At 40.7% G+C, this 14334-nt stretch overlaps 1 protein-coding gene across 1 annotated transcript in view; it reads left to right on the forward strand.

The window, feature by feature from the left end:
- The window catches only part of Txlnb (taxilin beta), a 40082-nt gene extending 26083 nt beyond the window's left edge, over positions 1-13999 (forward strand). Inside the window, exons 6-10 of the mRNA XM_057763152.1 lie at positions 1216-1335; positions 3362-3436; positions 8788-8880; positions 11371-11466; positions 12659-13999. Of these exons, the coding sequence (XP_057619135.1) occupies positions 1216-1335; positions 3362-3436; positions 8788-8880; positions 11371-11466; positions 12659-13417 (1143 nt within the window). The 3' untranslated portion in view covers positions 13418-13999. The remainder of the gene's footprint in view (positions 1-1215; positions 1336-3361; positions 3437-8787; positions 8881-11370; positions 11467-12658) is intronic.
- The last annotated feature ends 335 nt before the right edge of the window (positions 14000-14334 follow it).

Genomic DNA, 14334 nt, shown 5'->3' on the forward strand with positions numbered 1-14334 from the left:
ATTTGAGTCAGGACTACATGATCACAGCAGTTAGGTAACCCCTCACAGCAAGCCATAATGCTTAGGCATCTTCTCTTGTCACAAGGTTTGATTCCATCCAGGATAGAAGTGTAGAGAAGAGAGGAAGAACCAAAGGGAAAATGTCTATTCTCCTGAGAAAGGTCAGCTAGACATGGCCTGGAATACTAGTTGTACATCTCCAGCACTGGTTCTATGTAAAGCCCAATCCAATATTTCATATGTCCCCTTTCTGATGGGGGCATTCTAACAGTCAAGACAGCCTTCAAACAGGTAATCTAGAGGTCAAGATGTGGAGGACAGAGATTGACTGCTTATCAGTTAATCAATGAGCCCAGGTCATGCCATCCCTCTGGTTTTCTCTGCTTTCCTTTATGGTAAGAAATGTTTGAGTCACTCGACTCACTAGAAGAGAGTTTGCTCTGGCTCACAGATTGGAAGGTTTCAGTCCAGAAGCAAGGGGCCCCGTCACCTTGGGGCCTATGGCAAAGCAGCACATCACCATGGTGAGAGAAGTGGGGGTAGAGTCAAGCTGTTCACCTCATGGCAACTAGGAAGAGAGAGCACTAACTGCCTAAGACCAGAGGGTCTCCTAGCAAGCCCCTCCTCTTGAATTTTTACCACATCCCAAAGTGTCAAGCATTTACTATTTGGGTCTTTGGGGAGACATTCAGACCTAAACTACATTAGCCTCAAACAAAGTAAGCAAAGCATTAAGGTGTCTAGGCCTCAGCCACACACATCTAGGGACTACATGATGGTACTCCAAGGCTTTCTTACATCCCTTGAGACAAATACACAGAGAATTTACCATGATAAATTATATTCATTTTATGGTTAAAAAATAAATGCTGTGTAGTCATGAAAAGGGCCATATTACCAAGCTAGTCTGGGAGGACTAGCACAATGAATAACATCATATCAACTGGTTATCAAACTGAGAAAAATCATGTTGGTACCTTTAGGCATTAATGCTGGTGACATCTGTCACCTCCACCTTTTGAAGCTTCCTCTGAACAATGCAATGGGGGAGCTCTCACCAATTTATGGCTTTAATATAAAGCCCTTAGTAAGGCCAGAGTGTTTATCCCTTACAATGATAAAAACTAGGAAATTTGTATTCATGTGAGTTATTTTCCATCTTTGCTTTTCTAAGCATTGCTCATAAGCCTGGCTTTTATTCGTTCTTTCCCTTAGCATCTGGACAAAATATTTAAACACAGAGAACTGCAGCAGAAGCTGGTGGATGCGAAACTTGAACAGGCCCAAGAAATGATGCAGGAAGCAGAGGAGCGGCACAGACGGGAAAAGGAATATGTATTTATCCTTTTAGTCGGTGTGCATATGCAATTCATCTCATTGTCAGGGGCTCTCTAGGAAAGCTGTCTGACGATGGCAGATTGCTACACTCACATAAAAGCCCAGGCATCTGTGGGGAAGTCAATGGGCTAGCCCAGTAGGAAACACTGGGCCTATCCCATTATTCACACAGAACAGTCATTCAGCATCCTCAACAACTGTTTTTCAAGTGCCTATTATCTGCTGAGAGCATCTGAGGCGCTAGATGATAGCTGGGAAGAAGACAGAGGAGGGCCATCTCCTACCAGGCAGATTAGAGGCTGAGTGGGAAGAGACAAGCGGTAACAAGCAAAACAGGAAGGGTATTTAGATAATAGTAAGTTATTAGGCAAATAAAGAAGGCCTGAGGTGGGACAGAAAGGGGCCTTCCTTAGCCTGAGTGATCAGGACAGGCAGGGAGGGTGTATGAGCCATATCTTCTGAGGAACTGCCTCATGGGAGTCTTCTCCAGCAGTAGTATCTATCTTGTCACCGACAAGGTTTGATGTTAGACCTACCACGGCATCCCCCACACTCGGGAGGGCCAGAGAAGGTGGAGCAAGTGGAGAAATATTCAAGATGTGGGGGTAATCAGGGTACAACTGTTTAGCTTTGTAGGGTTTGGGGAAGCAGTCGGATCTTATTCCAAACATAATGGGAAATGACTGAGCAGTTCTAGAAAAGGAAGTGACATCATCGGCTCCCATGTGTACAGGTTAATGTGTCTCCTGAATGGAAAGTGGACTAGAAAGAAGGCAGGGGTTCCCAGCTCAATCCATATGAGGTGTGATGATGGCCTGGGTTAGGAAGGTGGCAGCTAGAAAGAAGAGGTGGAGATGGCAGGGAAGTTCTGCTGAGAGATCAGTCCCAAACTGGAGGTTTCTCCATGCAAACAGAATAATCAGAGATAGCCAACAGACTGGCACTGGTGGCTCCAAGAGTGGGCACCAGTACATCCTCAGATGGCCAGAGGGGCCTACAGGTCTTGTACCCGACAGTGTCTTGGGCTTCTCCGACGACCAAGAGTGTATCCTTGACTCAGCTCTAGGTTATGGCACAATGATCTGGAAATCAACAGCTAGCATTCTCATGGCATACTGTAGACATGACTTTAAAAACAAAAATGAAAAACTTTTCTGAGCTCTGACCAGAAGATCCAAACCTAAACAAAGACTAAAGCTGTGCATCAAAACAGATAAACAAACATTACCTTAATTCAAAACAACATGCTTGCTTACCCATCTGCTCCCAGTTCCACCATGTCTAACCACAGTGGCTATATATGAAAGGCTTCCTCATGGGAGAGAGATGGGGACTCTTAGGTTCAGAATAACTCATTCAACTTTTCTGTTTACCAAATGTGCTGCATGGGTCACTGATAGCCAAACCATCTTGGGTACTGGAAAAGCACAGATTTCAACCATGCTCTATACATCCTAGATTGTATTCTCCAAGGGGGGTTTACCCATTAGTGATCCTCTGAGGAGAGTCAGACACATGTTTGAGGGCTATGTCAAGAACCATGGGTAAAAAAAGGAATGTGTATTTCTTAGGGTATCACATGTACTGTGGCCGTGTTGGAGAATCTATGTGCTAATATCATGGAACAGTTGCTTGCAGTCAAGCCCAGATGGGAGAGTCTGGAGATGCTCAAACTAAGGTTGATGGTGGTGGTGGGAGAGGATTGCTTGGAAAGCTCCTGTAATTTTTAGGGAATCTTTTCACCAATGAGACTGGAGAGAGGTTATATTTTGTGTGATTGATTCTTGATTTGGATCCTTAATTTTTTTTGTTAAAGACACTAGTTTCCTTGGGAAATCAAACATATTAAACTAATTGTTTTCTTAACTTTAAATTTGTTAACTTATATTTTGCAAAAGTCTCTCTCCTCAAAAAAAAATACTTAAGGGACAGGGAGTAAGAAGAAAGTTTTATACATATATGGTAAACAAATGGCAATTTGAAACAATTAGACTTTCTTCCCATTCATTCTCTTTTCTCCTAGTTGCTGAACCAGGCAGCAGAGTGGAAACTTCAGGCCAAAGTGCTGAAGGAACAAGAGACGGTCCTGCAGGCTCAGGTGAAGTGAGGAGACCAACATATGGAGGTTGGGGTAGTCTCCTTCTGGTACCAAAAGGCTGGGACCCAAGATCTCTGCTCAAAGCTTTACAGGTGGCAGGGCATGGGGAGTGGGGATGAGACATGACAACCTCACATTTATTATATTTAAGAAAGTAGAGTATTACGTCTACGCAAAAGAAATGATGCAACCAACATTACATAGGCCAGAGGTCTGCAGACAAATGGTGTCAGTGAAGAGGTCAGCCCCAGCAAGCTAATGTCCAGCTTCCCACTTCTCTCTCCTATTTCTTTTCTGTCACCTGATCCACTGCACAGCTAAGGTGAGAAGAAATGTAAACCTGTTCAGAAGCATCATTTATAACTGTCGATCCTAAACAGTCTTCACATTGAGATACTGTCTATAACACCAAGAAAATGAGAAAAATGGAGGCCAAGTTTCTGTGTTATCAGAGACAGACCTTATCAATGGTGAATGGCTAGGAGTGATGGGAAATCAGGACTCCTTCTGATTTGGCTTCAGGTGTCATTGGCATATTTGTCAGATTACTAGAATTCCCACTTCAGGTTTAAAACTATAACCTCCTGGGACAACTGGCCCTGTGCAAAAGCCAGGGCAATCCAACTTCCCTATTGGCATGGGGCTCTGGCCCTCCTGGAAAATATTCTCTGTCACAGGCCGCAGAGGGACTCTGACCTGCTGTTGGGAGAAATGCCCAAGTCCTAAAGGGATGGGGAGTTCACAGAGAAAATAGATGGAAGGTGAGGGCATCCGAAGTCAAAACTTCATCTTGGTGTTAAGACTGTAAATGTTTATGCACTGACTTTAAAATTTTACTATCTGTAAATAAGTAAATAAACAAACAAAAGGTGCATACTTACTGTATAAATGAGCAAATTCAACAAATGCCATTTACTGTAAAATACATCAAGAATAAACTTGAGCCGGGCGGTGGTGGCGCACGCCTTTAATCCCAGCACTCGGGAGGCAGAGGCAGGCGGATCTCTGTGAGTTCGAGACCAGCCTGGTCTACAAGAGGTAGTTCCAGGACAGGCTCCAAAACCACAGAGAAACCTTGTCTCGAAAAACCAAAAAAAAAAAAAAAAAAAAAAAAAAAAAGAATAAACTTGAAATAACAAATTGCAGCAAACATACAGGTGACATTGCCCGGGATAGCCTTCCTAAAGCATATTTATGAGATGTGTACAGAGAATATGATGGGAAACTGTTGTCCCCTATAAAAAACATCCTTTGAAAACATTCAAGAAAAGTTTTCAAACTAATTAGAGGTTTGAAAGATAATGTTTCTGGATTTTCATAGAACCACAGAGTTCAGAGTTACAAGCTCAGGGCTACCTTTGAGTCAGCTGTAGAACTCATCAAATCATGGTGTTGAGAGTGGCGAGCAGTGGTGGGCGTCTAACCTATGGACAGTGGTAAAAAAGGTGTGACTCTACTGTCTAGGGATAGAGAAAACCCAGAGAGTCAAGCCAGAGCCTCTGGCCCATCTCTGCTCACTAAACACTGAGCTTGAGAGAAACATTGGACAGTACTTTAAACTAGGCATGTTTCACATTGTCTACAAGAAATCACTTTGCTAAAGGCCGATAATTAACTTGAATAGAGTAGATTAATATTAGATTCTAGACTACAGAGCCATTTATTCAGCTGCCAACAGAGTCCATGGTGTGTGTATGTGGCTGCCAACAGCTGTGTCTATGTGTAGATATGTGGCATGTGTGTGAGTGTACACATCTGCACATGTGTATGAGGAGGCCAAAAGTCAGTATCATGTATTTTCCTCAATCACTGTCCACCTTATGTTTTGAAACAAATCTGGAGTTACACCATTTGGTCAGACTAGCTGGCCAGCAAGCCCTACCCATGGCCACCTATTTCCATTTCTTTAGTGCTTCGATCACACCGCTGTGCCTGGCTTCTTTAAGGTGGGTGCTGGGGATCCGAAGTCAGATCCTCATGTTAGCATAGCAAGCATTTTACTGACTGACCCATTTCAACAGAACCAAGGATCTGGGAGTTTAATGGTGTGGGAAATGAAAACATAGAGATGCAGCACAATTTCTCAATCTATCCATTCATACTTGAGAAGTATTTACCAGGCGGACATTCCTGATCCCCCACCCACCCGCTGATCCCGAATGAGTCCAGGTATTAAGATCAGGGTACTGGCTCTTTCCACAGAAGTGCTGTGCTACCTGGCCAACTTACATAACCAAATTCTATTACACGCTTCCCTTGTTTCTAATTGTCCTTAAAGGAGTAGGAACAGCAGGAAGTCAAGGGCTTCATGCCCACTTTTAAGACCTGAGCGAGAAAAATACCAAAGGACAGTTTACTTGTTTTCCTAGATTGGAAGTCACTTTCAATCACGAGGCAGCACTGGTGAGCTGGGAACGTGTTTCTCACTTAGGAAAGTGGTGTCTGGCTCTCAGTTGTATAAACCGAGGCAAGAACAGCTGTCATAGATGATCAGTTAGATACAACAGTCATGACTAGTGGGGTCATGATCGTCAGATCAGTAAGGATGAAGAGAGTAGCAAATATGGAATGTCGGCAGTGTCTGACAGCACAGACACAAACTACAACCCAAGGGGAAAGATCAGGGAGGAAATTACTTAGAAAGTATAATCCTAGTCTCTAGACTCCAATAGCCTCTCCTTAGTTTTAGACAAGGGGAAAGCCCTCTGCAAAAGCTCTGGGGACAGGACTTGTTTTCATGTCAAGTCTCATAGTCTTACTAACATAACTTCTAGGCATAGTTCCATCCATTTCCTCCTCTAACTAGAACTTGGTGTTCAGGTAAAGCAATACATGAGGACCAGCTCGATATCGTTCAGTGGGTACAGGCACTGACTGCCAAGCTTGGTGAGTCCCCAGATCCCTTATGTAGAGAGAGCTGATTCTCAACCCTGGAAAGTTATACTCTGTTCTCCGCTGATCCATGTGGCATTCATGAACCCCCAAACATAAATAACTGAATATAAAAACAACAAAGTGAATACAAAAATAAAAGTGAGCCCTTTGGTCCATCTTAAGGTGATATTTTGCAGCAATTTTTGTAACTTTTAACCATGAAGTACTTGTTTATATTTCTGTCCCTGGCATGTTCCTGGCATGACTTCTCGATTTCCTTTCCACATTTTTCTGAAACCCCACAGTGAAATTGGAAATAGCTCCTGTCAAATGAAACACACATTGTGTCAACATGATAATAGAAGGCCAACTCTATGGTATAAATATCCACCAAGGAAATAAGAAGTACAAAATTTTAGTTAGAATAAAATAACATTGGTTCTGGTTACCTAAGCAAATGATAAGATACATAAATTGTGCTGTCTATGATAGAGGTCCAATAGGAAGAAAAGGAGAATATTAAAACATGACCACTTAAAGGAGTATATGAGAAGCTGTTTGATGTCTGTGGAGTTGTTTAATGTGGCATTGTTTCTATTTTGCAACATGAAAACTTTGTGGAGATGGCTGCACAACAATTCGAGCATAACCATATTGATCTGCATACTCCATATGGTTAGGGTGATTAATTTTGTGTGTATTTTTACACAATTTAATTTTTAAACAAGGCAAAACAAAAATGGCCAATTGGAATAATCTAGTAAAAACTAAAGATGATGAAGAAATACCCAATTCTTGGCAAAAATGTGACAACCTGAGTTTGATCCGTAGCACAACCCCACAAGGTGCCAGGAGAAAAACAACTCCTAAGAGTGTTCTGACCTCCATGTGCATGCCATGGCACACACGCGCACGCGCATACACACACACACTTGCCATATACTAAATGCATATATTTAAAATATTTGTTTTACTATTGTCAGTAAGTGCATCGACTTGAACACAATAATAAATTCAGTCAATAATAAATCTGCATTGGTGTCACATGAAGGAAAGAAATCAAAGCACTGACCCTTGTTATTGTCTAATCAAGAGTGAGTCCAGATCTGACATTTCAGTTGTGACCCTAAGTGTTTAACCTCTGAGCTAGCATTTCAGCCCCATGAGCCCAGGTTTGAATTCTCTACTTCACTCTTCCTGTGTCTTCTGTCATTCTGGTTTACCTGTTGTATGAGCCTGAATCTGCTGCCTGCCTGAAAACTGTCTTGTGAGTCTCTTCCTGTCCCTTTGTCTGTCCCCAATGAAGGGCTTTGCTGTGTAATTACTGAACAGCACAGAAAACATCACATGGGAAAGGAATGGAAAGGACCTTTACAGAAATTATTAACAGTCTTCTAAGGGATTGAGCCATTGACTCCAGCTGATCCCAATGACCCCAACTGACCCAGATAACAAACAAACAAACAAACAAACACTATCAAGCAATATTCAAAGGCCTCTTTCAATATTTATGGGAGATAGTCATGTATAAGATAGATTTTCATCTCTATTTGCTGTTTTCAGCAAATGATTATCATATGCATTCTTGGATCAGGGCATAGAAAATATATAACTTAAGATTACAGCTATTTATTAGCTTAGGTGTAAAAGTTGATCACATGGAAAATCCAAGGCAAATAAAGCTCTGACTTGGTAATTTGTATTGAACATCTCATAGTCAAGTTGTCATTGAGTTTGTCTTCCCATTAAGAGTGCAAGTACCTCAAAAACAAGACCCATATGTTAAATAAATATCTTTATATATGTGATACGTATGTTCAGTGATCAATAAATGTTTGTAAAAATTAAGAGGTATAAAACTGTAATGATATATGTTATTTTATTCTTTAAAAACATTTTAGACAACATTAAGAGGATTCAATAGATTCTTCAAAAGATAGAGCCCAAGAAATTGGAAGAAAAAAGTTGTGGAGGGGAGGGAATGGCGATGAGTTTGGAAAGATGGCTGAGTGAGTAGAGCGCTTGCTGCAAAAGAATAAGAACCTGAGATTGAACCTCAAGGACCCATGTAAAAGCCCAATGACATATGCCTATCACTGCAGCAGAGATGGGTAGAAGGGACAGAAAGATCCCTGGGCCTTTCTGGTTAGCCAGTGCAGTTGAAATGGCAAGCTCTAGACTCACTGAGAGACCTTCTTTAAAATGGTAAGGTGGAGAGCTATAGAAGATACCTACAGACAGAGAGACAACAGACAGACAGACAGACACCCACAACATTTAAATGAAAAATTTCAATCATGCTCACCAAGCTACATTGACCTTGTAGTAAACATAATAACTGAACATATGACTAGCCCTGTATTGAGAATGCCTTTAAATCATTTTTCTTCTCAAATAATGAACAATGACATGTTTTTCCCCCTGGAAGCATTCTGAAAGCAGCCCTAAAATAGATGTCCTCTTTCCTCTGTTTATAGCTCACTCTCTACTCAGGAAGGTTTGAGGAGTTCCAGAGTACACTGTCAAAAAGCAACGAAGTGTTTGCCACTTTCAAGCAGGAAATGGATAAAGTGAGTACTGCGTGTCCACGAAGATTGACATTTTTTGTTTTGACAGGCAATTCTTTGCATTCATTTTCCCTGGCTAAAGTATTTTAATGCATTTCACGATGCAATGAAATTTTTATAAGCAGAAAAGAGACTTTCACTGGGTGTGGTTTTTTTGTCTTTAAAAATTTTTTTCAGTAAATCAGTCTAATCGACAGTCTCAAAATGCTAGGATTCATTTTTTTCTGGAATGAACAATACTTATTCATCTTGATAGCTAGCTTTAAAAAAACAGAATTAGCATTAAGTTTAAAAATCTCACCTTCTAATGGTTAAAAACAAATGTTTAAGTACCTAAAAATACAACACTAGCATTGTTAGATTCCTTCCCATAATTGTAATATAACTGATGAATAAAAATATGACTAAGAAGATGGAAGAGTAAGTTCAAATACTGAATTTGTAACTATTCTCTGAGTACTCTTAGGCTATTTACTTACCCCCCTTAACTTTTATTTTTCTTATCTAGAAGCTGAGATGTTATTTTTTTGCATAACTCACAAAACTGTGAAGTCCAACTAAATCAATCTATTAAAAGTTTTTACAAACCTTTTATAAATATAAGGTACAAATATTACCAACAGACATGACATTAACATTCTATTTAGAGCAGTATCTTCACAACAGGAAGCCAGCATCAGCATCCTGTCTCTGAGGGCAGAGGGGGAAAGCACGTGCTGTACAAGTCTGATGACGAGTTTAGATCTCTGGAACCATGTTCAAAGCTGGTGAGGTGGTGATACATCTGTGATCCTATGACTCCTCCAGCAACATGGGAAGCAGAAACATAAATATGGTCTGGAAGCTCATGGGCCAGCTGGCCTAGCAGAGGGAGGCATAGCAGCAGACCAAGAGAGACCCTGGCTCAAAACAAAGTGGATGAAGATAACTAACTGATCCCTAAAAGTTGTCCTCTGACTTATACAAATATAGCCTTGTGCACGCACACATGTTCACATGTGCACACACACACACACACACACACACACATTGTGTTTCTGAACAGGCACTGGCATTAATTATAAGTGCAAGAAGTATCTTTCAAAATCTATTTTAGTGAAAAATGTAGCCTTTACACTAATATTTGTTGTTAGTTTTCTTGGTTCTGAATAGATCTATCCATTAGTTATTTTTTTAAATTCTAGAGTGATAAGAGTAAAATTTTATTTCAAGATTGCATATTTTGAGAGCAGGATATTAAATCAAGTGTTCTTAATCTGAAATTCATTCATGGACCCAATAATTCCCAGATAATAAACAACAAAAACCCCTGGTATGCATGTTTGTGTAACTCTCAATATGGCCCTATATCTTTTATCAAATTATTAAAGTTAACCTCTTAAATTTACAAATGCCTAATCTGGCTGACATTTGATCCAAACAAAAAATCCACTCCAGCCTCATCTAGCTTCTCTTAGAGCAAGAGCTGATAGTCTGGGCTCAGCCTCTGGCCTCAGTGGGTGCCTAAGACAACTTTGCTCAAGAAGCAAGCATATAGCCAGACATGGATGCACACACCTTTAATCCTAGCACTTGCTCAAGAGGCAGAGGCAGGCAGACCTCCGTGTGTTCCAGGCTAGCCTGGTCTACAGAACAAGTTTAGGCCAGCCAGGACTACAGAATAAAATCTGGTCTCAAAAATAACTGAAGTAAAAATAAAAAAGAAGCAAGCACCCAAGTGTGGCTCATGAAAGGGAATGATACTGACCATCACCCTTCAATTTATACAAGCAGAGAGAAGATACTACAATAAATAATATCCAGTAATCTTATACTCAAAAAAAAGATTTGATCACTTCTATATCACCCACATTCATACACAGTGACTTCATTTGTTGCAGAAAATGAGGGATCTCTTTTGTTAACTCACTTAGATATTAATACATGTCCTTGAGCCTCAGTTTCCCCATTTATTAAAGAGGGAGGAAAAAGGAGCCTTTCTCATAGGACTGTTTCAAAGATGAAATAAATGTGTAATAATGATTCTGTGAACTCACCTAAATTTACCCTATAAGCATAAATAAAGAGAAGGTGAAAAGCAGCTTTTTGTGACTACACAAATTATCTACAATTTAATACCTAAAAGCAACCCCAGCTTTTTTTTAGCTTCTATTGAATAAAGTAACTGATTCAAATTGCAAGCTTATTCATGGGTCTCACGAAGGAAATTTTTTATTTTAAATGAAAGAGAAGTCAACAACAACAATGTTCTTCCTAAGTAGTTTCCTTCCTTCTGAATTGGCTCCCGTGCAGATAAGTTTATTCATTACTGATCTAGAGGACTCAGAAATAAATCACCCCTCTTCCACAATCTTCATTGTTGACATTGAACATTTGTTTGCTTCGCCAGCTGGGAGCAAAAAGACTGCCCTTGGTGTCACATGTGGAACTAATTGCTTCCTTGAGACATTAACTCCTCAGGATTAACACTAAAACACTCTAATTTTTCTGTAGACAACTAAAAAAATGAAGAAATTGGAGAAGGATACAGCCACATGGAAAGCCCGGTTTGAGAACTGTAACAAAGCTCTATTGGACATGATTGAAGAGGTAAGGCAATTCTTTTCTTAGCTTTTATCTCCATTTCCCCAATCCTATCAAAATAGTCAATATAACCTACTAATGCAAATGATTATGTTTGAATACAGGCTGAATTCCAAGGGAGATTTGACACATTAAAATACAGTGAAAATAAGATCAAGGGTCATTTAGAAATCTAAGGAAGAGTCAAAGACCTTTGTAAACCTTAGTCACAGGTTTATTGAGTAGAAAGTTATGGCACCAGGCCTACTGGACTGTAAAGGTTTTGATGAAGGTTTTACTTGACCTTGAATTTCTACCGTTTAGCACTCAGCAAGTACAATGAATGGATTGGTTTGACCATACTAAGAGAAGACACCAACCCAGATATCCCATATGTAGATTATTTTATAGACAGATATGAAGAAAGACTTTTAAAAACTCCTCCAACAGGTATTAGATTGCTGTTACTATGCTGGAACCTGCAGGTTTTTTTCAACTCTAAAAGCAAACATATATAAGCTCTGACATGAGTGACAGCGCTTACATGTGAAGACCCCTTCGTGTTAACAAGTAAAAAAGGTAACTGGGGTGGTAGTAAGTAGTAAGATGATTAGGATCACACCCATGCTCACACACACGCCACTATTACCAGAGAAAAGAACTGAACAGTTGAAGCAGCCAACATCATGAATAAGCATGTGGTGAGTGTCTGTGGTTATAATTAACACTTTAACTATTCATTCCAAGTTGCAACTAATTCCCAAGACATGTGTCATGATTCATCAACACAAGTCAAATGGGCGCTGCAATTAGCATATAGCAGTCTGTCTATGAAGAAGACATATTTCCTAGAACACATACAAGAGTCCTGAGGGTGAAGTCCCAGTTCGTCTCACTCGTTTCATGCAAACTCTTGCTTATACCCTCCAGTTCTTAGAAGCAGAAGATTCATATAGGTTAAGATTTGACAGACTCTTCACTGAAGCAGAAAGAAGGTTTGCCATGTTCCTTTTCCAAAGAACAGGCAATGGTGATTAAAATTCTATTAGTCTAACAATCAGTGCAAAAAAACAAAACAGAAAAACCAAGTGATTTCCATAAATGTTTGTTCATTCCTAGTAGACAAATTCTGGGACAAACAGTTTTATCTCTGGAGAGCATTCTAGGGAATTCACTGCTCATGCCTTTGTGTGTGTGTGTGTGTGTGTTTATGTCACAGAAAGCCCTGAGAGCTAAGGAATACGAGTGTTTCGTGATGAAAATCCAGAGGCTGGAGAACCTGTGTCGTGCTTTACAAGAAGAAAGAAAGGAACTTTACAAAAAAATCAGAGAAGCAAAAATGTCTGAAAAGGAAGAGCAGGGTCAGCACACCTCTGACGAAGAGCCAGAGTCAAATGTCTCTGAAGACAAAGAGATAGATGCAGAGGAAGCCAACAGTGTTCAAAACTCCATAAAAAACCTGAGCACAGCCTTTACCATCCTTCATCATCCAGAGTCCACCCTGGACCAAGCAGAGGAAAGACAACCAGCAGAGATGGGTCCTCAGGATGAAAGTGACATCACCCCCCAGCAGCCAGAACTAGCCCTTCCGATTCCTCCTGCTGCTTCGGGGAGCCCTGAACCTCCTGTGGGATCTCCAGCTGGAGCCAATGTGGTCTGTGAGGCTGCACCTGTCTCTATAGCCAGCTGTACCCCTACAGGGGCAGAGCTCCAAAGCCAGGGGTTCCCTGCTGGGAATCTCCTGGACCAGAAACTCCAGAAGCCAGAGGCAAAAGCTTCTGATCAGACCCCAGGTCAGGGCTCCCTAGATGTAGTGGAGACAACAGTCACTGCTCCACCATCTCCAGAGAGTGAGGGAGTCCCTGCTGTGGTTCCTGGCTGTGAGCCAGGCAAGCAACCCCCACCAGCAGCCACGGAGATCCCTCCAGGCTCTTCCACCGGGCTCCCCATAGAGGCCAGTCTGGATGGAGTGGACTAAGCCTCATGCACTCTTCAGGCTGTTCGCCCTGCTCCGTCTTCCTCACAGCAGAATGTCTGTGGAAGGAACTCCAAGGACTAGGAAGAAAGTTAGGGTCAAGACATTTTTAATGCTGAGTCTTTGCTGCTGTTCGCAAATTCTAAGTAACGTGAAAATTTTCTGTAATTGTATAATGTTTCCATTGGCAGCCAGACATATCAATGGCAAATACACATTTCATTTCCATTAAGCTGGTACCTTAATCCAGTTTATTAACAGTAAGATTTGTTATTTAATGTCTCCCATTACAATATATAAATATTCTGAGTGTTATGTTTATTTCCACAAATAATAAGAGCTATAATGAATATTCAGGTTCCATTTAAATAGCATAATATACACTGTTCTTATGTGTGTATATAATATACATGTACATGTGTGGATAAATAATACATTCATGTGTATATATACACAAGTATTTCCATATGTGTATATAAAGTCATCATACATTACAAGTATATTTCACTCATTACAGATTGTTCCCTATCGCAAGATATTTATATGCTCATCAAAAGTTCTCTTACTGTGCCAGGTGGTGGTGGCGCACACCTTTAACCCCAGCACTTGGGAGGCAGAGGCAGGCAGATCTCTGTGAGTTCGAGGCCAGCCTGGTCTACAAGAGCTAGTTCCAGGACAGGCTCCAAAGCTACAGAAAAAAAAAGTTCTCTTACTTACACTCTGTACTCTAGTAGACTAATGCTTTATGAATCTGAAATGGGTTCATAATGCAAATATTTGGGCCATTGCTACTTTGGCTGAAAAAAGTAACCTAATCTAAGATAAAGAAACTTAACCAACTGATCAAATGACAGAAATAGCAAGCATGTTAGAATTCCTGTAGAGATGGCATTTATACACAAAGAGGACTGCAAGAGGCC

This window comes from Chionomys nivalis, chromosome 2, assembly GCF_950005125.1.
Source record: "Chionomys nivalis chromosome 2, mChiNiv1.1, whole genome shotgun sequence".
Classification (NCBI taxonomy): Eukaryota; Metazoa; Chordata; class Mammalia; order Rodentia; family Cricetidae; genus Chionomys; species Chionomys nivalis.